General features: G+C 32.3%; 2 protein-coding genes across 4 annotated transcripts in view; one reads left to right on the top strand and one right to left on the bottom strand.

The window, feature by feature from the left end:
• LOC129969037 (fatty-acid amide hydrolase 2-B-like) overlaps positions 1-21,230 on the top strand; it is a 39,387-nt gene that overhangs the window by 10,960 nt on the left and 7,197 nt on the right. For 2 of the 3 annotated variants that reach the window (XM_056083437.1, XM_056083436.1), the window contains exons 2-6: positions 10,656-10,845; positions 12,071-12,290; positions 18,712-18,921; positions 19,169-19,288; positions 20,852-21,033. In XM_056083437.1, the coding sequence (XP_055939412.1) occupies positions 10,669-10,845; positions 12,071-12,290; positions 18,712-18,921; positions 19,169-19,288; positions 20,852-21,033 (909 nt within the window). In that variant the 5' untranslated portion in view covers positions 10,656-10,668. Of the gene's footprint in view, positions 1-2,856; positions 3,233-10,655; positions 10,846-12,070; positions 12,291-18,711; positions 18,922-19,168; positions 19,289-20,851; positions 21,034-21,230 lie in introns of those variants that run through there. The other variant, XM_056083438.1, reaches the window with a different exon arrangement.
• LOC129968223 (uncharacterized) lies at positions 1,134-2,768 on the bottom strand. The gene has a single exon (XM_056082076.1). The coding sequence runs from the start codon at positions 2,766-2,768 to the stop codon at positions 1,134-1,136; it is 1,635 nt and encodes a 544-aa protein (XP_055938051.1).

The raw sequence follows: 21,230 nt of genomic DNA, 5'->3' as shown, positions 1-21,230 counted from the left end.
GTTTAAATTTGCCTTTGGCAATTTTATAAGGGAGGTCGAAGGGATTGTATTTGGTGGCCTCAACACAAAGTTCTTCTAATGCTTTCCGACTCTTATTGCCAATCATCCATTTGTATTTTGCCTCTTCTTTTTTATATTTAATTCTCCTTATGGATCTTTCATCTGGATTATGGCATCTCTGGAAGCGAGCACGTAGTGCTCTAGTTAGTTTTCTTTGGGTTTCCACTTCCGAATCCCACCAGGGAACTGTATTATGTTTCTGGCTGTTCTTTGCAGAAACGAAGCATGTTTTTTGCAAGAGCGCAGTGATATAAGCTATGAAATTGTTAACTTCAAGAGATGTTTTGATGTTTTTAACCGTCTCGAGATGTGAGTTGAAGTGCTTCTCGAGCGTTTTTCCAAGAAGCTTTAGTTTTCTCTTGCTGAAATGGGAACGTGTAGGTGGCAAGTGGTTGTTACCAGCAAGGGAAAAGAGAATGTAGGAATGGTCACTGAGTGTGCTACGTTCTAATTGCCACGCCTCTTTGCGGTCATAAAGTGATGACGTAGAGAGCGTGACATCTATCCAACTTCTACCATTGTTTGTTTCAAAAGTGCGCCCTGCGGTATAATCATTCCAAACCAGGAGATTCCTTTGAATGATGAAGTCAATCATCGGAGCTCCAATGTCTCTCTTACGTTTGATGTCGTCCCTATCAGGACCCCACAATTCTGATTGGATGTTGCCATCCCCCACAAGGAACCACTGCTTTGGTTTGATAACCTCTAACATGTCATTAAGATTTTGAAAAAGGGTATTTTTGTTAGAGGAAGGTGGAAAATAAAAAGAAATTAAGGTAAACGTGTCCGGACCCTGGGAGACATCTACACAGACGAAAAGCTTGTCAATGTGTCTAGTCACCACTGCAATGTTAGGGTTTCTGATGGAGATGAGGACACTACCGTCAGGATGGTGTATAGTGCGCCATTTAGATGGGAAAAAAGAGGAACCGGCATGCAGATATGGTTCCTGGACGCAATAGATGTCTGGGGTATTACTATTGAATAGCATTGGTAACTCCTTGGTTGCTTTGAACGAGCGACCAAGATTACCCTGAAAATTTGACCAAGCAAATAAGTTAGAGGAAGGTGAACTAGTCATAATTGGTATGAGCTTTAAGTTTTTCGATGTTCTTCTTATAGAAGGGACAATTTAGAGAGGTGGCAGAGTGGTCTGTTTTGAAAGTAGTTTTTTGTTTTCTGTTACTTTCGCGACAGAACCGACACGTTTTGTTATTTTTATTGCAAGTTTTTGTTGTATGGTTTTCACAACATTTGCTGCAAGCTATTGGTGCAGTACAGGTGTTTTTGGTATGGCCAAATCTGAGGCAATTTTGGCATCGGATCGGCTCAAGATGTTCTTTAAATTTCTTGGATCCGAATCCGTAATGCAGCCTTTTGTCATTTTGAATGACCTTAAAGATGTTTGGAGATAGAGACAGGACCCAGTGTGACCTTGCGCCCCTGCCTGGTTTCCTGAACAGCACTCTAATTTTACCATCTGGTAAATTATTATCTGCCTTGATTCTGTTGATGAAGTTTTCTTCTTCAACATTTTTGTTTTGATCGGTGTTATCAACATCGTAGATGATAATTTGCGGGTCATGCTTTTGTGGAAAGCGTGCCTCACAAATAGTTTTGAGGTAGGTATGTACATTTATCGCCTCCAAGAGTTTTGAGGCCATTTCCTGGGTGGGGACCGAGATCAGGATGTTTTTCGATCTTGCCTCCCTACAAGAAATAATTCTGACCCCTAGGGCTTTGGGGCGTATATTTGCCTCCAGGAGAGATTTTAAATTGAGGTTAGAAGTGTTTTCCTCCTCCATTGGGTCTGAGTTTAGAGGAGCAACAAGGATTGTGGGCAAGGCCACAAATTCTGCCTTCTCTGTTATTTTCTGTCTTTTGGCTTGCTCAGGAGCCCGTTGTCTTACTGGTTGTTTAGCTGGTGTTTTAGCTGATTGTTTAGCTAATGGTTTAGCTGGTGGTTTAGCTGTATTAGGCATAGGAGGGTTATGATCCCTATTCTGAATTTGTAAATTTGGCGTGGGCAGGAGACCCTGCGACCACTGCTGAGCCACTGAGGCATACGTTTTTGTTGTTTTAGGTTGGGCTGGAGGTGACGCTGGAATGCCCACTTTTTGTTCTAAGGTTTCTATCCTCTTGTTTATTGCTCCCATGTCTAAGCTTTCAACAAGACGGGTAAAAATCCCCATAAGTTCAACTGCTGCATTGCTTTTCAGCTTGTGTTTGGCAATAAAAGTCTGCAGGTCGTTCACTGCGGAGAAGTGGGACCTCTCAAAGTTGTTAAAAATACCCTGTTGGGATTCTGGAGTACCCGGGATGAGGTCCTCACTCTCCATATTGTCTATGTCAGTGTTACTGACCTTAGGGAGGGGTTTAAATGAAACACCCTCTGGAATGAGGTTGAGATGTTTCTCTGTCAGTTTTTGTTTGGCTTTTTTCAACGATTTTGCCAGGCGCTTTTTGCGCTTTTGCTGTTTTGTTGTTTCTGCGGTGTTTGCAGTTTTGTTGGCCTTAGCCATAAGAAACCGAGAACTAAGAGAGTGTTTCTTATTATTATTTTTAAATTTCTCGACAACTACCGAAGTAGTTGGAGGATTACGCAGAGGAGACTCTGCCGCTAGTATATCATTTTCTTTCGCGTTTTCAAAAATATCGCTATCATCTGATAGGAGGTTTAAGCTCGAGCGGGAATCGCTTTTCGCCATAATCTTATTTTCTTTGTTTGTAGCCATATTTTAGAATTGGGACAGGGTTTGTTCTTCTTTTTACGGTAGATGAAACCAGAACCGCCTCGTTCCTCTGGACCCCTAGTCAGGAGAAAGTTACCAACAAGAAGTCCCTGGAGTCTACGAAGGCAAACTAACAGGGCCCTTACCAAAACTAACCCGTCTCAACGTGCCGTCCCAGCACGATCCGAGGGTACCTCCTCACCATACTTACGCGCAGCAAGGGACTCCCCCCAGAGGATTTCTCGAAAAGATCAAGTAAGTCAGGAACGTGGAGCCGTCCGTCTCCCCTTCTAAGAGCAAGGGAACACAACAGGTACCGAGCTAGAGGTGCCACTCCGAAAGTCTCCATCTGTCTTGCCACCATCCCCGTTCTGCCGAAGGGCCTGGGTCACCCCAGTGATTCCCAACAGTGGCGTGAGATGGTTGCCATTGAAGGGCAGGTAAGACAGATTTCCTCTTCCTCGGTTTTTACGACTAGCCCAGTCACCACACAACGTGCATAATAGCTTCCGTGGTGCGGAATTTTAATTTATTTTTGTGTTTTTAAAATTTTATACTGTTTTTGTAATTTTAGTGCGGCACTTAAACTGAAACAGGAGTCTAGAGGTGCAAATACGCACAGAAAAAGAAAAACTTACAAACTAATGATATTTACATTATTTACATTATCTACATTTTTTGGAAAAATTTAATGAAATATCTGCTGCGTAAAGGTTCTAACACGCGAGCAAGATAACTAAAATTTAGAAAGAGTTTGTGTGTGTAAAACGTTATTAATACCTGTAATTTGAACTATTTATTTTTGCCTGTAGAGGCCTGATAAAACAAAGTTAAGTCTAAAGGAACTTCAATAAATTTATGACTGTAAACTATCAAGTGTCTAGATGTTCTGCACTAAAGGGGTAACCTAATTCAAGGGGTTACGAGAGACCGAGAAGGTCACTTAACGAGAGAGACCCCCTCCCAGGCTCCTCACTACAGAGAAGACTGCTTAGACCGGTTAAGCACAAACAGCAGAGTTTGGTCCGCGAGGGCTCCATTCTCCAACTGTCCGGCACACACAGCCTAGACTGACGTCTCCTCCCAGCCCAGAACTGAGAGAGGGATGCGGGGGAACCAGAGGTTGGTTGTTCAGCAGCTTCCAATCGCAGACGGAGTTCAAGCTAACGCCTACTACGGGATGTCGCATCGTAGAAGTGCCAACAAGGGCGCCCGGTCGTCAACAAGAACAGAACCGCCGCTATGGTTTTCACAGCTGAAGCTCCTCGCAACTGGTATCCATGGAAATTTAGTTTGGAGTAAGAAGACTCTGCTACGCCAAGACAAGTTGGCGGAGTGTCTTCCTCCGTAACGTCTCGCGCCACGAGAAGGCATTTCCATTTTGGGTGAGGAGAGCCTATTTGAGACGGAATCACTCACCCTCTCTCCTTTCGGAGAGGCGAGACTACTCATTTGGCAGTGGGGAAAATAGAAGATTTTTTGGTGGGAAAGTTAGATTTTAATTAATAATTAAATTCTAATTACAAATTCAAAAAAAAACGGACCCCAGGTGCCCATTCCCGACCTCTAAGGTATACATGTACCAAATTTGGTAGCTGTAGGTCAACTGGCTTGGCCTGTAGAGCGCCAACACACACACACACATTGAGCTTTATATAAGTATAGATTACTATACTTTCTCTTTGTATATTTTGTATGCTGCCTCAGCTGACATATTTCATGGTGATGCAATACTAACTTATTTTGAAATCTCCTCTATCAAAAAAATGGAGTCGAGTTCAGTTTGGAGAGTCTCACCTTCTCACCCTTGGTACTTTGGTAAAAGTTCCGGTTGGTGTCACCGTCTGAATGTCTCTAGAAGACAGCAAACGGCTCTCTCTCGTTTTTCGAGTGGACACACCAAATCCCTCACCAATCACTATGGATGTTCGAATGAAATTACTTTTCTTTTATATTTTAAGCATTTCATCTATCGTATCTTACTAATAAGGAGAGGACACGGGGTTTAAAATTAAGTTCGGGACGGAATTTAATAAAATGACAGTGTGTCTTTAGAATCATTTCTTAAAATATTAAAGCGCAATAGACAACCCATTTCGAGGAAATGGCCTTCAACTTTTCAGTATAGTTTACATACTAAAAATGTGTCACCATCCCGTCCGTTTGTAAAAGAGCTGTGAATTTAAGAATGAAGTCAATAAAAAATTAATATCCTCAAAAATGGATAAAAAAAAGTTGCAACGCTCACTCATACATTAAGCAGGAATTGTTATTTTACTTTAAAAAGGTTATAATTGTATAAAGCCGTAAAAGTTTGCAAGGCGTATTCTAGGAAAACACTTTTATTAGAGAGTATGCGAAAAAGTCTTTACGAGACCAATCCCGATGGTTTTATATATTCTTAAAATAAGAAATAAATAATTAATCAGCTAATTCTGTTGTTTTAATGAATTTTATAAATTTAACATGATATTTTAATTAATTATTAATATATTAAAATTCTTACTGACGGCAACTTGCATCCTGAAAAGATTTAATTTAATCAAATTGATGGAATAATTGCCAGATTTTTAAATAAAAGTTATCTAGAAGTGAGGAAGAGAAACATTGTGGAGATGTTTTTATACTTAATAAATGAATAACTCTTGTTCAGAGTTGAAATTTTGATTTCTTATTTTATGGTATTTCTAAAAGATATTAATAATCGCTTAGTTTAAAATTTTTATTTTAATGTTCTAAAATTTATTCATGTTTTTTGCAACTGTGTCTTCCACTATATGTTTTCTCAAAATCCGTTTTATTGCCCTTGTTAACTAGATGTAGAAATAAATTAAAGTACTTGTGAAAAAGTAAGCTATATGATCTAATCAAGCTTAAAGAAGATAAAATTAAAAATGACATGTGAGAAATTGATATTTTCTGCAAACTTTGATATAAAAAGAAACTTTGTGAAGAAATATTATCGAAAATTCTAACCTTTGAAATGAGATGCAGATAAATTTCATTTTCTTTCTTATATCTTTATGTTCGATAAGATTTGGAGTGCTCTATTTTGATAAAAAAATGAATAACAATTGTTACTAAAATTAAACGATTCACTTTTTTTGCATCGTTTTAATGAACAATGGAATATTCTATATATTAAGAACAATGAATATTCATATTTATTTTTGAATAAATTTTCGATATTTTTTCGATTTAAGAACATGTTTAAATTGTGATGTAAATTTCTGAGTCTTTCCTCCTACGCAACATTTATTATTCACTATTCAAACTCACCGACAAAATAACAGCAATGATTTTAGTAGAAGTGAAATCTTTTTTTCTTACAAAGTCAAGTGTTTGTCTTAATATGTGTGCATGTGTCTGTGTCCTACAAGATAGAACAGTACACTTACAGTTACTATATTCGTCCCAAATATACCCTGCAGTGTTTTTCCTTCGAAATTTCGATCAATTAAAAAGAAAGCAAAATTTTGACGATTTTTCATCGTGTTTTGTGTGTTGTTGTAACTTATGCCAGTTTACAAGCCCGCTGACAGTTATCTGCCAGCGATTTAAGCCAAGTGAGCGCCTCTTGTTTTTCCAGTCGCGCCAACTAGGGCCAAGAATACGATTTAGCTTTTTCATCGTAGCATCTAAAAATATAGCAGCACAAAATTGATTCTTATTTAGTTTAAAATTTCGAGGATTATATTTTCATTATACCAATTTAATTGCCATTAAATTTTCGACAATTTTTTTAAAAAAAATTTTAGCAAAATTTTCTGCAAAAGATTTCGGAGCTGCAATGAAATTTAGAATTTGAAGGCGTCTATAAATAAAGAAGTTTCCATTTTCTTTCATGTCAAATGGATAATTGTATCGTAATAATTGCAAATATCCGTCATTTTTTCTTTGAATTTCAACCATTTGATTAGACAAGTAAAAAAGATACATTTTTGTTGTATTATATATAGCTTTTAATTACCAATGTAAATTAATGAGATCTACAAATAAATTTATTATTCAATCAAATATCCATATATCTCTGTAAAAATTTTTGATAGACTATTATCTTATCAGTCAAGAAAAGTTATCTTCAATTATTAATTATTATTAAATATTTATATAATTATTAATTACCTTCTTGAAAGAACAATTAAATAATGTAATTTGCCAATTACGTAATGTATTTTTAGCTCCGAAAGAAAAAATATTTTCTTAAATTGGAGTTCCTATGGATTTTTTTTTCTTTCTTTTTAAATCAGAAAAACGCATAGTGGGTTTACATTTATATTTTTGCTAAATTATATTTCCTTTTTCTGAGATTCATTGTAATCGAGGTCAAAAGTTTTTCAGTGAACCGAAATTGGAACGATATAAACATGTTTTTCTCCTAAGATCAAGATGAAGATTTTATGTTAAAGATTAAATAATATAAAATCGATGTAATATGTAAAGATTAAATAACATTTTTATATTCGTAAAATATCGTTTGCGAATATAAATAAAATACCTGGGCGAAATTTCTTATTGCAAAATAAGTAATATTAAGTTAACAAATATAAAAATAATATTCAAATGTAGAATTCGGATAATTTTTTTAATTCCTAAATTAATTCCTATTTTACTTTCAGGTGTACGAAATATAGAGAAAATATTGTGATCATAAGTTCATATTTTTGAAATTTTTCGACAAATGCCAAAATTTTTTAACTGTTAGCAAGAACTAAAAACTTCATCGCCTGTATTCTAAATATATTAAAGAAATTCATTATCGTTTTCAATTTTCTCAATTTTTTTAAATAAAAAAATAAGTGATAGAAAGTAAGTATGTAAAATAAGTAATAATAAGTAATTAGTAATAGAGAGTAGAAAGTAAGAATTTATCGGTTGATTTTTCAATTATATTAGAAGGAAAATTCGTTTTCTTTTTATAATTAAGATCTCATCTGTTGTGCTTCTGAACATTTCAATTATAACTCGTAATTGGAGTGAAAAATAATCATTTATATATAGACTTCAATACTTGTGTATTGACAACATAACATTGGCGAACTTTCGGTTTAATGTCATGCAGTTATAAAAAAAACATGTTATTTGCAAATATAGTCAATACATACAATATAGTATCTTGTGTATGTAGTAAATATACGCAAGATCCGTGGCGGATTTATGCGTTTAATACTATAATATCCAAAACTTGTTAGAAAGTTATAACGGTTATCTGCTTTTCTAATGCGTTATACTCGCAGTCATTTGCAGATATAAAAGCATAAAACTAAAGGACTGCAAATTAGTTAGGTTCTGTAACAACAAGGTTCATTTAAAAAATACATTTCAATAATAAAGTTTATGTTTATTGCACAAAATGTGATGAATTATATAGAAAATTATTCTTCTCGTAATGAATATTTCAAGATATGATTAAAAATTTAAACATCAACTTATTTTATGTTTTTTGACAAGATAACTGGTATAATTAATAAATTAGTTGATCACTATAGTTGTCAGTTTCATGATATTTCCTCTAAATTAGACACTAATTCGCTTCATTAGATATATTTCTCTGTCTTCAATCTTAAACAAACTATGGGAATTTGAAAATTTATACTCTCTAGCATTCCCAAAGTGATGGAATGTGATTCTGGGTTCTAGGGCTACGGTGAAGATCCACAAAATTTTTCCCGAAGTTATGTCTTGAGAATCATTGCAATAGGTAGTCTTCCTATTCAGAATATACTTAATATCTATAAGAGATGTATTAATTAAAACTTACTTTAAGAATATACCTAAAAGAAAAGATAAAGGAATTTTCAAAAAGTAATCTAAAATCTCCTGTTTAAAACAGAAGGGTGTGATAAAGTTTTTGATTCTTTAAGATACAAAAGCATTTCTCTTAAGAATTTTTTTTTTAAATTTAATAAAAATATTCCATTAAAAATTGAGACATGTTGCGAACAAATGTTTAAACGATATTTAGAATATATTTCAATGAGATAAAACAATCAGAAGTGGTCTTTCCAAAACTTTTTCGCATACTTTCTAATAAATTTATCAGGCCAGACAACGTCTTGCAAGACACTGGCGTGCAATAGTTACAAAATATTAATTTTTGACCAAGATTTGGCATTTTTACTGAATCTATCGTATTATATTTGATGAGTTATTAATCCCTAAATTTGGCGAGTTAGTCCCCATAATTTTTAAAAATAATGTAATTAATTTACATGTTTAGAGTCTAACGGAAGAGAAAACACCTTTAAAAATAATATAGTGGACTGCACCAGGAAGGGGAGGATGGTTTCGATGGAGTACCACCGCGCACCTATAACATATTCTTCTTATAGATAATTAGTACTTTTTAATTCGTTTTGTAACATAATTATTCATTATTTATGAATGAAAATACTTAAACATACAATATTATCAATGAAAATGACTTATACAATCTTACAACATGAAAAAAAATTATAAAAGAAAAATAAACAATTTTAATAACAGGTAATCCTCAAATAAAGCTAATAATGACAAGTTCTTTACGTGGCATTTAGACTTTAAATACAATCAACATTATATTCAAGTTATGAAGAAACATAATATTTAAATGAATCATTTAAAAATTAAAAAAATTTTACTACAAAAGAAAATATATTTAACATCCCCATAATATGGTTGCTTGCTAATGCTGAGAACTCAAGTGAAAATTTCAACCACCCTATTCGTATAAACCTTGCTCGAATGTAAATAAATTCCTCACCCACAAAACTGATGGCAAAACTAGCATTAATTATCAGCCACTTGACTAAGAGAGTCAGGGGATGGAAAACATAGCCGTTTCGCTAAAGCGTTTCAAGTGGTAGTGAATCTCATGTCGCAGGCGCACGATGGTATGTCTCTGAAACGACCTCAAAAGATATCAAGGATGAAGAACTTTTCTTTCGCGATTTGATTTTAAAAAATGTGTATGTTGTAGACAGCTTTCATACAAAAAATTTATGAATGCATTTTGAGTTTGCTTATTTTTTGCTTGTTGAAAAAAAGTTGAAAATATTGAGAAAAAGCATTAAAAATTACTTTTTTTTTTAATCTAAGAATGATATTAACTAGTGTGCTGACATCTACAGGCAATTATTAAAGTTAGAATATTATTTTAGAGCCTTTGGTTTCGATCAGAACGTTCAGAAATAATTTTTAGAAAGTGGTGGTTTCACTGTGAAACCACCGCGCGTCAAAGGATTTTAGTAGCATCGGAAAATCTAATCTGTGATTTAGACGTGTTTTTCTCAACCGATTAAAACAAAATTTTACACAAAAATTCAATTTTTCATACCGAATTTAAGTCATTGAGGTTTAGAATTAGCGTGTTTATTTATTTCTGGAAATACAGACTGACAGACTGTCGATCTTTTATTGGATTTGGCTCAAAATTTGACAGGTGTCTACAGTATAGATATTAACTCTCTATACCGAAATTTATCTCACTCTCTTCGTTTTGTAGTTATAGTTTTAACTTATATTCGAACAGCCAGACAGATGGACTTCGTTTGAACAGATTTTACTCAAAATTTTACAGAAATCTGCACATTTGGTGTAAATATCATATACCAAATATCAATCGTCTAGGTCAAATGATTTTTGCGTTATCTTTGTCACAGACAAATGGACAGATTTCAAAAATGTGTTTTTTGATCTCAGAGAGGACTAAAACATGAAGGTTGGTAAAAATGTCGAATTCAAATTTTTTAACTATTATTTCACTTTCTCTATATTACGTATAAGAGAAAGTAAAAACGCACACCAAAGTTTTGATAATATGTATTTTCATGTTGTTGTTTTTTTCCACTATTTTACATGTTTAACTTGATAATTTCATTCTAGATAGTTTGCGAAGATGAAGAAAACATTCTGGTACCGGGTTTTTCATATTTTGATTAGTACTTTTCGTCACATATGGCGTTTTGTATTGTCAATAAAGCTTGGAACCAAAGGCAAAATTGTGCCTCCTGTTAGAAATCCACTCTTACTGAAATCTGCCACAAAACTGGCACAAGAAATTCGAGAAGGAAAGGTAATTGCACTAATGAATTGTGGTTTAACTTTAAGAAGTGTCATGTAGAAACACAAATATTTGTGAAGTAAACATTTCACATATTATCATGTGTTTTATCTTATGGTATATTTTTTATTACTTTTTATGTTTCTGTTTGTCTTTATCTTCAAGTTGCTAGGAGTAGAAACAGAACTACAGAGATATCCTTCATGTAGAGCAATTCATTTAATTTAATTTAATCTCATTAACTTACCGTTAAGGAGCAACTCGAGGACTAAATAATAGATTTTTATTGATTTAAAATTGTATTTCCATTAAAAGGGATTTCATTCTGTGGAAATATAAAATTAACAACATTATGACGTCAGATAGAAGCAGAGCATTATTGGCTCTGAGGAAATCAATGTCTAACTATCATTATATAATCAAGATAATGACACCAACAGGAAAAACTATTAAATATCTATCATTTTTTTTGTTATATTTCAGTCAATTTTTATTAATAATAGAGAAATTTGCCTTTTTAAAAATGAGTTTAATTATGTTATTCGAAATTATACCTACCATTAAAATTGATTTTTTCTCTCGTAAAAATACGTCTTCTTGATTACGGAAAAGGAAATTAACTTTGAAACATAATGAAACTTTAAAATATTTGATTCAAATTTATCCATGTGTGCAAATAAGTAAAAGATACTTGTTTTAGAACTTTTTAAAAGGGTTTAATTTTCATTTACCTTTTTCAATTCAAGCTTTTACTCTAAACTTTTACGGGGGTTGGAAAACGAATTATTTCTAATAAAGCAAATAATAAGCTAATAATAAGTAAATAATAAGCTAATAATAAGTAAATAATAAAGCTAATAAACAAATAAATCATTTTTTAAATTTCTAAATGACTTTTTTACAAACTTATCTTGAATGATTTTTTAATAAAATAATTTATACTCTCTCTAGAACATGACAAATTATTTCAATCCATTTACACATTTTTTAAGTTACTTTTTTGTAAATGCTTCTATTTATATATTACAAAAATAATATAAATATTATATAAATTTATTATTATAAAAAAAATTGCATTTTAATATGATTTTTTAGAAGACAATAACTGATTTCAGCTAGTTTTGAGCAAAAAATATACTCATATCGTCGTTTTATTAGTAAGATTTTTCTTAGAGTCTCATTTTCTTTTATTTGAAAACAAACTATTTTGAAATATCCCTTTTCCTCTCTTTTTCAGCTTAAAAGCGAAGAAGTTGTTCAGGCCTACATAGACAGAATTCTAGAAGTGGAACCATACATTAACGCAACGGTAGATCACTGTTTTGAGGATGCTTTGAAGAAAGCGAGAGAAGTAGATTCTCTAATAGCTTCAGCAAGTTATTCGAGAGAATATCTAAGCAAAGAAAAGCCCCTTCTAGGGGTGCCCTTTTCCATGAAAATCATTCTCATGGCTGAAGGTAAATATACTAAATAAGAAACAATAAAAAAATTGTGCAAAGTTTCATTTTTTGCATTTTAGGATATGTAAACGAGTTATTGGAACAAAAATAAACAGTCGGGAGAACATTGTTTTTGTATCGTGTACTCTTACATGTTTTATAGGAATAACGTTTAATGCTTTCATATAAATAGTGCTTCATATACTATAATATAGCTGTTAAAATATTTGCTACAACTTCACGTTAATTGAGAAAGTTACATAAAAGAAAATACATTACGAGACAGCAAAATAAAAATAAAAAAATTAATAACTAAAATAACGTGGGTGGTCTCACTAAAATTTTTGTCGTATACTTTTAATAAATAAACGTGTTACTCTCCTCCTTACTCATAAAATTGTTAACCTCGAGTTAGGCCGTGAATATGTGCATTCGCTGAACAATATTTATGCAACACAGATCATTGGTGAGAATCTAATATTTTGACTGAATAAATCGCGAGTGTACGTATTGTGGATGTTGTCTTTTCTCAGACAGAGTGTAGCCGAAATTCGACAAGAAACTATAGTTATAGTCACAAAATAACATGCCAAATTTCCATGATGTAAGCAATTGCTTTTATGAGTTACTTTGCTTTCGCATGCGGTAATACAGATCGACGAATAGTCAGCCTTGATGGATATGATTGAAAATTTGATTGGATCTATAATCTAAGTGATAAAACTGGGTACCAAATTTTATCCATCTAGCTTTCTTCTTTTTGTAATTATCGTGTTTACTTACATTTGGACAGATGGAATTCCTCAAAATAGATTTCGCTCAAAACTTGGAAGAAATCCATAAATTCGGTATAAAAACCATTTATCCATCTAGCTGAAAGCGTTTACGAGTTTCAACGTGGAATCCATTGCAAGACTGATTGGATTAGTATTATTAAAATGATAGAAAATATTTTTATTGATATATATTAACCAATTTTTCTCAATAAATGCCTTTTTAAGGTGAAAACATGATAAAAACACATGCAAGTACCTATTACAAGACAAACGCAAAGAATGAAGGGTTTTCAGAATATGTGTTGAAATGAAATAGCTATAGGCATTTTATTTCAGATATTCTTGATTTTCTTTTCTAATTTGCATACTCTTTTCAATTGGTTTATTAATACAAAAGAACATCATGAATGAAAACAATAACACTAACATGCAAAGTATAAATTTTTGTCTGGATTTTATAAAAATCTATATTATAAAATTTAGATTTCAAAAACAAAATCAATCGTTTCATATTGTACAAGGATTTTTTTTAACTCTTCTGAATGCAAAAGTAAAAAATTGTGAGTATTAAAAAAAAAAAAAACTAGATTCGTAAAATTTTGTGGAAGATTGTACGAAAGGATGGAAATTTGTTTCAGTAGGGGGAAAAATAACTTACAAATGTTGCTACCAGAAGATTTTGCTTCAAGAATACTTGTAGAAAACATGCCATTGTGTATGATGCCATTCAATAAATGCTATTGAGTGATTTCATACACAATTACTGAGAAACATTCCCGGGTATGCATCACTCTTACTGAAGAAAGTTATTCCAAATACCCATCTCAAACACAATCTTTATTCAAGATGGAGCACTTCTATGTATATCTTGCATGTTACTTTAAGGACATTTTACAAAAGAACGTGTCTTCCGTCAACACTTCTGTAATCTGTAACCTCCCAGTTCCCGGACCTTAATTCGTGCAATTTTCTGATATGAAACATCTAGTAAGTATTGACAATCCAGGAAATACATAAGACTTTAAAACTGTATTTCGCGCCATTTACTGAATTTTACCCAACACACATTTCGGGTAACTGTGGAACGTGCTATCTTGCGTTTTCATATGATTTCTGAAGTTACAGCACAACATGTTCCATGATGAACGGATGTCTATTATGTCTATTGTGGTGTAACTTTCCTGCATTTCATTTTTTGTTACAGTATTAAAATTATAACAGCATATAAAAATCGTAATAATTGTAAAACTATTTGGAAAATGTGCATGGTGTAAATGTATGTAAAATGATACGCTTCCAATCGGTACACCTTGTGGAAAGGTTAAAACTCAAAAAAGCTGGTCAACGTTTGCCTAAGTGCATCGATTCTTGATTAAATGTTCATTGTTTGCGAGAAGTGTAAATTATTTTTCTTCAGCTAGAATAAATACCCATACTTTCATGTAGTCCTCCAAAAACTTTTGTAAATTTTCGGCATTTGATTTCGTTTGTAGAATAATTTGAAATAGAATTTTTCATTATGGATGCCTTGTGCTTTATTCGGTTATTTTTCATACTGACTTAATCAAAGAGCTCTCGCCATGTTCTTTAATTTGTTTAAAAATCTACGGATAAAGGGAAGGGAGCAAATATCCTTTTTGTAAAAAGCGCATCTGATTATTAAAAAAAAAAACATCTAGCATTTTCAAATCTCAGATTCGTGTTGATTCATGTTATTTTTAAATTATAGATTTTGATTTAAATAGTAACCTATCGAATAATCGAGGCTCGAACCTGAAACCCTACGGCTCACGAGTCGGGACCTTACCACTAGGCCACCGCGACCCTGATTTTGTGTATTTTATATGCTGAAGATAAATAAAATACCAATTTTTTTTCAAGAAACGAAAGTATCGTTATATTACGTTAACGCATTAGATTAATCTCAGATTACCGCTATATATCAAAAAATATCATTAATAAACTTTGTAAAGATATTAATTAATCGAAAAATAAGGCGCATTGCTACTGCAAATTTAAGTTAAAATTAGTAATAAGGTTAATCAAATAAAAGTAAAAAAGGAAAGAAATTTTATTCCACACTGGCAGCTTTTTTGTTTAGCATTCTTGAATGAGTTTTGCTTGTAAAGTTCGTTTGCAGATTCCAACAATTATCTGTCATCATATGTACTCCGTCTGAGAGACGCCTTTCCCCTATTCCAGCTGTAGTCATCAGGAAACCGGCACATGCGCAGTTTCTGTGGAACTTTGATACCTTTCTTTTTTTACATACTTAGCTATTCAGAATTAGTGATGTCTAATTATAGATGTAACGTAGAACGATGTATGTTCGTGTTCGTGTTCCACAAATGTTCGTGTTCAATAAATGTTATTCTGTGTTTTATGATATCTTCGATTCATTGAAAGTTAGAAATAGATTTTAGATGTAGATCCTAAATAATTAAAAGCACACAATAGAATTAGAATGGCGCGATTACATTTAGATTTATTTGATGAAAGTTCTGGCGCCATATACATCAACTAATATGAATATCCCATCTGTCATGATTAGGGATTGCAATACCGGACCAAAACTTCAATACCGGTATTCGGTATTTTTTAAATCTTAATACCGGGATACCGGTTTTAATACCGGTATTAGAAATTTTAGAAAAAGAAACAAAACACAGGTGTTTCTTTGTTTTATTTGCCAGTTTTGTTAGAGAGTGTAAATATCACAAAAAATAATTTGTAACTTATAAATTATAACAGTATATAATCACAAAAAAGTAAAGAAACATCTTATTTATTTAAATCACAAAAAAAAGTGTAAATATCACTATTCAGTCTGGGATACTATTACAACTTTTTGAAATGTGATCTTAAAAAACATAATGCATCCATTGTACTGTCATTAAGCCTGAAAAGTAATTTTGTGTAAAAATGACCAGCTTCGAAAACGCTCTTTCGGCATCTACTGTAGTTGGTGGTACTGTTAGCAATGCGCGATATACTTTTTCCAAGTATTTACCTCTAAATACCTCATCTTCAAATAAATCGATTTCCCGTCGGATGATATAGCTGATTTCTGTATTGTATTTTGGTTCGTTGAAATTTTCTTATTTATCGCTCATTTCTAATTTTTGTTCAAGAGACAATTCCTTTTCACTATCGACAGTAGTGACATCATAATCTTCGATAATTGAACCGAATTATTCCGAATGTGGATAGGTTTGTGGGTAAACAATTTTAAGAAAATTTACTCTAAACTTAATCAGATTTGAATTGGTTATTTTCTTTTCTTCTTTTTCATTTTCATTTTTAAAATCATTATAATTATGTAAATACCATAAGACATTTTCTATTTCGGTATGCCTTTCTTCTGTGAGATTTTCCAATGTAATATAGTGCTAGTGACGTGTGCTGTTCTTTCAGTGACTGCAACATGAAATTTATTGTTGCATTAGCTGTTAATAAATTAAAATCCCTCCGACATAATGCCTCAATAGTCAGTTTTATTGGAAGTACAGCTGATATAGTTCTGGATATTAAGCCGAATTCACTATCTGAAAAATTAATTTACAGGTTTAAGTCGATTATTGCTTTTTTGATTGGATTTCCCAGTTTCAAAAATTGCTCCATCATTAGGAGTAAACTGTTCCAACGTGTTTTAGAATCTAATATTAATATATATTCTGTTTTATTTTCAGTTAGTATATATTTTAGTAATATATCCTTTTTATAGGGGAATGTTTAAATATCTTAACAATTTTTCGAACTTTATAAATTATAGGAAGCAATTCTTGATAGGTTAATATTTCATCCTCATTAGCAATATCTTCTTCAACAATTAGAGTGTCATTATCTTCATTGTCAATATCACTCTCACTCTTACTCTTTTAAAAGTTGGAATCCGAAATTTCTATATTCACAGTATTTGGATTCTTCTGTTCTTTATTTTTTCGGTATAACACATCTACTACTCCTAATTGAATTCCACGTGCATAGCACAACTGCTGATTTGCACCAATCAAGTTTCCAACTTTTTTCATAATTGTTGCTCCATTAGTTGTTATGGATACAATATTTTCTTTCAGGGATAATCCATGTTTTGCTAATTTAGATTTAAGCAATTAATTAAGCCATTAATTAGCTAATTAATTTCGCCCGTTATGGAGACATAAAAACAAAAACGTATACTATTTTGCTATGTTCGTGATACCTGAACATATTGTGGAGACAATTTTAAAAATTTCTAGTAAATACCGAAAAACCTGTATTTAAACTTGTGAATACCGGTATTACGAAATTGTACAAATGGCTCAAAATACCGGTATTCGGTATCCCGGTATACCGGTATTGCAATCCCTAGTCATGAGGTCAATCCTCAATAGGCCTAATGGCTTGGAAAAATCTCTCCCCCAGGATTATGAAGGTCACGACCTTTCCAAAAACTTAGATAAAGTTTTTAGAGCGGAAAAAATAAGATTGATCGTATTTGGGCAGTTGATCGGCCTAAAGATTATTGTTTGATTAAAAAAAGCGATGATCGACAGCTTTTAGGTATGAGAACTAAATAATCAGTTTATTTTTTATAATGCAATTTTTTATTCAATTTCTCAATTTGCTGTCAGGAATTCTCGTGCATGTCAAGACATCGTGTCTATAAAAGAATATTATATATTATTAAAGAATTTGTCTAAAAATTCAAACTTGGTCATCTGAGGTATTTCCTTTATTCAAGTTCTTTCAAATCCTAAAATTAAACTTTTTCATCGCTAATTTTCCATTTTAAATAAAATAATACAGCGTATAACAACACAGCTTAGTCTGAAACGCATCATCCTCGAGCGATCTGGTGCTATTTATTGAACTCCAAACCCTTCCAGAAAATTTTCGTACCCAATGGTGCATTCTTGATTGTGCCCTCCGTCCTAAAATGTTAGTCTGATTCTTCCACTGATTTTCTCTATCAGAGAACTTATTATCACCAATATTTTCAAAAAAAGATTTATATAATAGTATAATTAATAAAAACTCTATATTCATACTACATCCAATGGCTTTGAACTGTTAAATAAATCCAAAAAGAAACTCTTGACAACAAGATCGAAAGAAAGAACGTCTAAAATGCTTTTGTTTCTTGAACTAAATGGTCGCAATTCTTCCCACAGCAACCATGCTCTCCCTTACTGGTTCCTATTTTCTTATACAATGATATTGTTTGACACAGATAATCAATTAGCACAAGTAAAAGGTGAAAATCAACCACTTTTTAAGTATGCACAAATTGTCTAATTAATTTAATTATCTCTGTAATAAAGCTACTGTATTACTCTCTTTTTTAAAAATCGTGTAAGACTTCCTGTGTAAGAATAGATGCGAATATCTTTCTTTTTTTCAAGTCATTCATCCCCTCGGGGAATTTCTTGGTACTTATATCTTTAAATCTTTAATAATTCAGCTGTACTATAACAGGAAAAACAGGAACAGATAGAGAAACATTTTTTTTTCATTTTTTAAATTGGCCCCCAAATATAATTAAAATCCGATAAAAAAATACCAGGCATGAAAAAAAACTGTGATTGTGGTGTTTCCTTTGGAACCAATTATTTTGTGTATGTGAACTTGTGTAATACTTATTGTTTCACTCCAAAATGTGTTTTTTTTTCTCTCATTTTCAGAACTCCGATGCACAGCTGGATACAAAGCTTTCGAAAATGTAATAGCCACTCAAGATGCACCTTCGGTTGCATTACTGAAAAAGGCCGGCGCCATTTTGACTACGTCCACGAATGTACCTGAACTACTAATGGGTATCAGTGCTAGAAATAAACTGCACGGGTCAACCTGCAATCCTTACGATACAAACAGAACAAGCGGAGGTAGCAGTGGTATGTGCCATTAAATTTTTTCCTATGCATGTTCGATTGTTCTAAGAAGCCAGTTATTCTATTTTTTTGTTAATTCGAAGCTACAACTTACGGGCAAATATTGCACATGCATGAAGTATATTTGTGCTTGATTAGATACAAAAACGCGAATACCTAGAGCAAAACATTCATTTATTTGTAATGAAAATTCATAATTTTAAAAGTTGTGCTTTCTAAATTAATTTATTTCAATATTTCTTCATTTTAGGTGGGGAATCTGCTTTGTTAGCTGCTGGTGGATCGGTGCTCGGAATCGGTAACGATCTGCTGGGTAGCTTGAGAATACCAGCTCATTTCACGGGAATTTTCTCACACAAACCTACAAGAGGTATAAATAACAAATTTTGGAAGCAAAACTTTTCAAAAACACGAAGGTCAGTCAAAAAGTTAGCTGTACTGCTTAAGAAAATAAAACAAAGGTTTGACCGTCATGTCGTTCTGTACTTTCACAAGCAAGTAAGGCGATAATTCAAAAACATACTGAAATATATGAAATCCGGCATGTGATTTTGTGATTATGGTTGCAATTCTTTGTCATACTTTAGTTTCTATCAAATATAAACGATATGTATAAAAGGCAAATACGATTTTCAGGTACCTATTGCTAAATGTCAAGCTTTTATCTCCTAATAAAATGCCAAGGAGCACACGACTGATGCAGTAAAAATGCTCAATTTGCGCCAAAGATTCATATTTTCTATCGCTGAGGCCTATCAAGACTTTCGAAGCAAGTCACAAGGTCTGCAATTTTATGCGGGGATAAAAGAATAAAGCCCTTATTAGAGAGTATGCTAGAACGTTTTAGTGGAACCCACTGCTTTATTTCGGAAGTTAACTATTTTTTTTTTATTTATTTATTTTTTTGTAATTGAAACATGGATTGATACCTGAATTTTCAATCTTTATTGAAAAATATGCTCCCTAAATAATAATAAAAAAATATTTGAAGGGGGTTATCTTATTCCATATTTTTGTTTCGTACTCAATCACAGAGGGTTTGCATCAATTTGATAAAAAAAATTATGCCATTGCCATCAATGCTCCCATCAAACAGATCCCCAAGTATCATTTGCTGAGAAAAAGTCATGTACAAAATTTAAAACACTTAAAGATGTTTTAATAGCTAAATAGATTTTTTAAAACGTCTCGTTTTTCAAAGTTTCTTGTATTCTTATCTTTTTATTATTTTTACTTTTTAAATTTATTTTTAAGACGCTTAACCATAAACAAAATGAAAGAAATAAAGTTAGTATTTTTTTTTTCGCCCTGAAATAAACTTATAAGTATATACATAGAATTATTGTAATCAAATATTGCATTATAGACTATGTGTCAAAATTAAAGTTAATGATTAGGAAATAAAAACTGCATATTGAAGTAGTTCGCGTATTTTTATCTACTTTGAAATGAATGAGAAATTGGATGTGTCAAGCGATTTCGATTAGTAACTTTTGTTGCTATGAAGAAGAGTATTCAACAGCTGAAACAATAATAAACAAATAGAGTCAAATTTCAAAATATTAAAATTAATGGAAAATAATAATTTTTCGCTCTTTTTAAACTCCATACGGAACGGCAAATATCAAACACTTGCATTCATTCTTTGCGATACTTTTCTTCGGTGTAATGACATGAAAAAACACACAATTCTTTTCATCTTACTTTAATGTGCAATTCAATAAAAATCAGTATCTTGCTTAACTGTACTGGAAGTAATTAGCTCAAAATTATTATTTCTGGCATAAATATTATGATTAAAATTTCTATTTACAAGAATACTTGACAGAATTCCTTTTGTTAGAAATATTTAATGAAAAATTAGATATAAATATTTAATTTTCGGAGAAAAAAAACTATAACAATCTTTACTTATCTTTATACTGTTATCTAGGTCTGGTACCTAATGGAGGCTGTTTTCCTCCGGAGAAACCAGATCAACCTCTAAAGTCTTCTGAGATTGAGATCTATAAGCATGCCTCAACAGGACCCATGTGCAGATACGCGGAGGACCTCATCATCGGCATGAAGGTTCTTTCGTCAACGAGCGGAATAACATTGAACTTTGACAAAAAGGTAAAGTTAGCAATCATTTCATGAAAATTACAAAAGCTTCGTCTTTTCATACCCATTTTTCTTCTACTTCTATAATGTTATAATGAAACTGATGAATAAAATATTAAAATTAAATAATTTTTCGTGTCTGCTTTTTTATGAGATGCACGTTCGCATTTTCTAAAATTTTAAACAAGCAACTTAAAAATAAAAATGGG

The sequence above is a fragment of the Argiope bruennichi genome, chromosome 5 (genome assembly GCF_947563725.1).
Source record: "Argiope bruennichi chromosome 5, qqArgBrue1.1, whole genome shotgun sequence".
Taxonomy (NCBI): Eukaryota; Metazoa; Arthropoda; class Arachnida; order Araneae; family Araneidae; genus Argiope; species Argiope bruennichi.
Note: the sequence above shows the minus strand (reverse complement) of the source record. Positions and strands in the feature narration are given on the sequence as shown.

Excerpts from the sequence above, each read along its gene's own strand:
- LOC129968223 (XM_056082076.1), bottom strand. The coding sequence starts at position 2,768 with ATGGCGAAAAGCGATTCCCGCTCGAGCTTAAACCTCCTATCAGATGAT.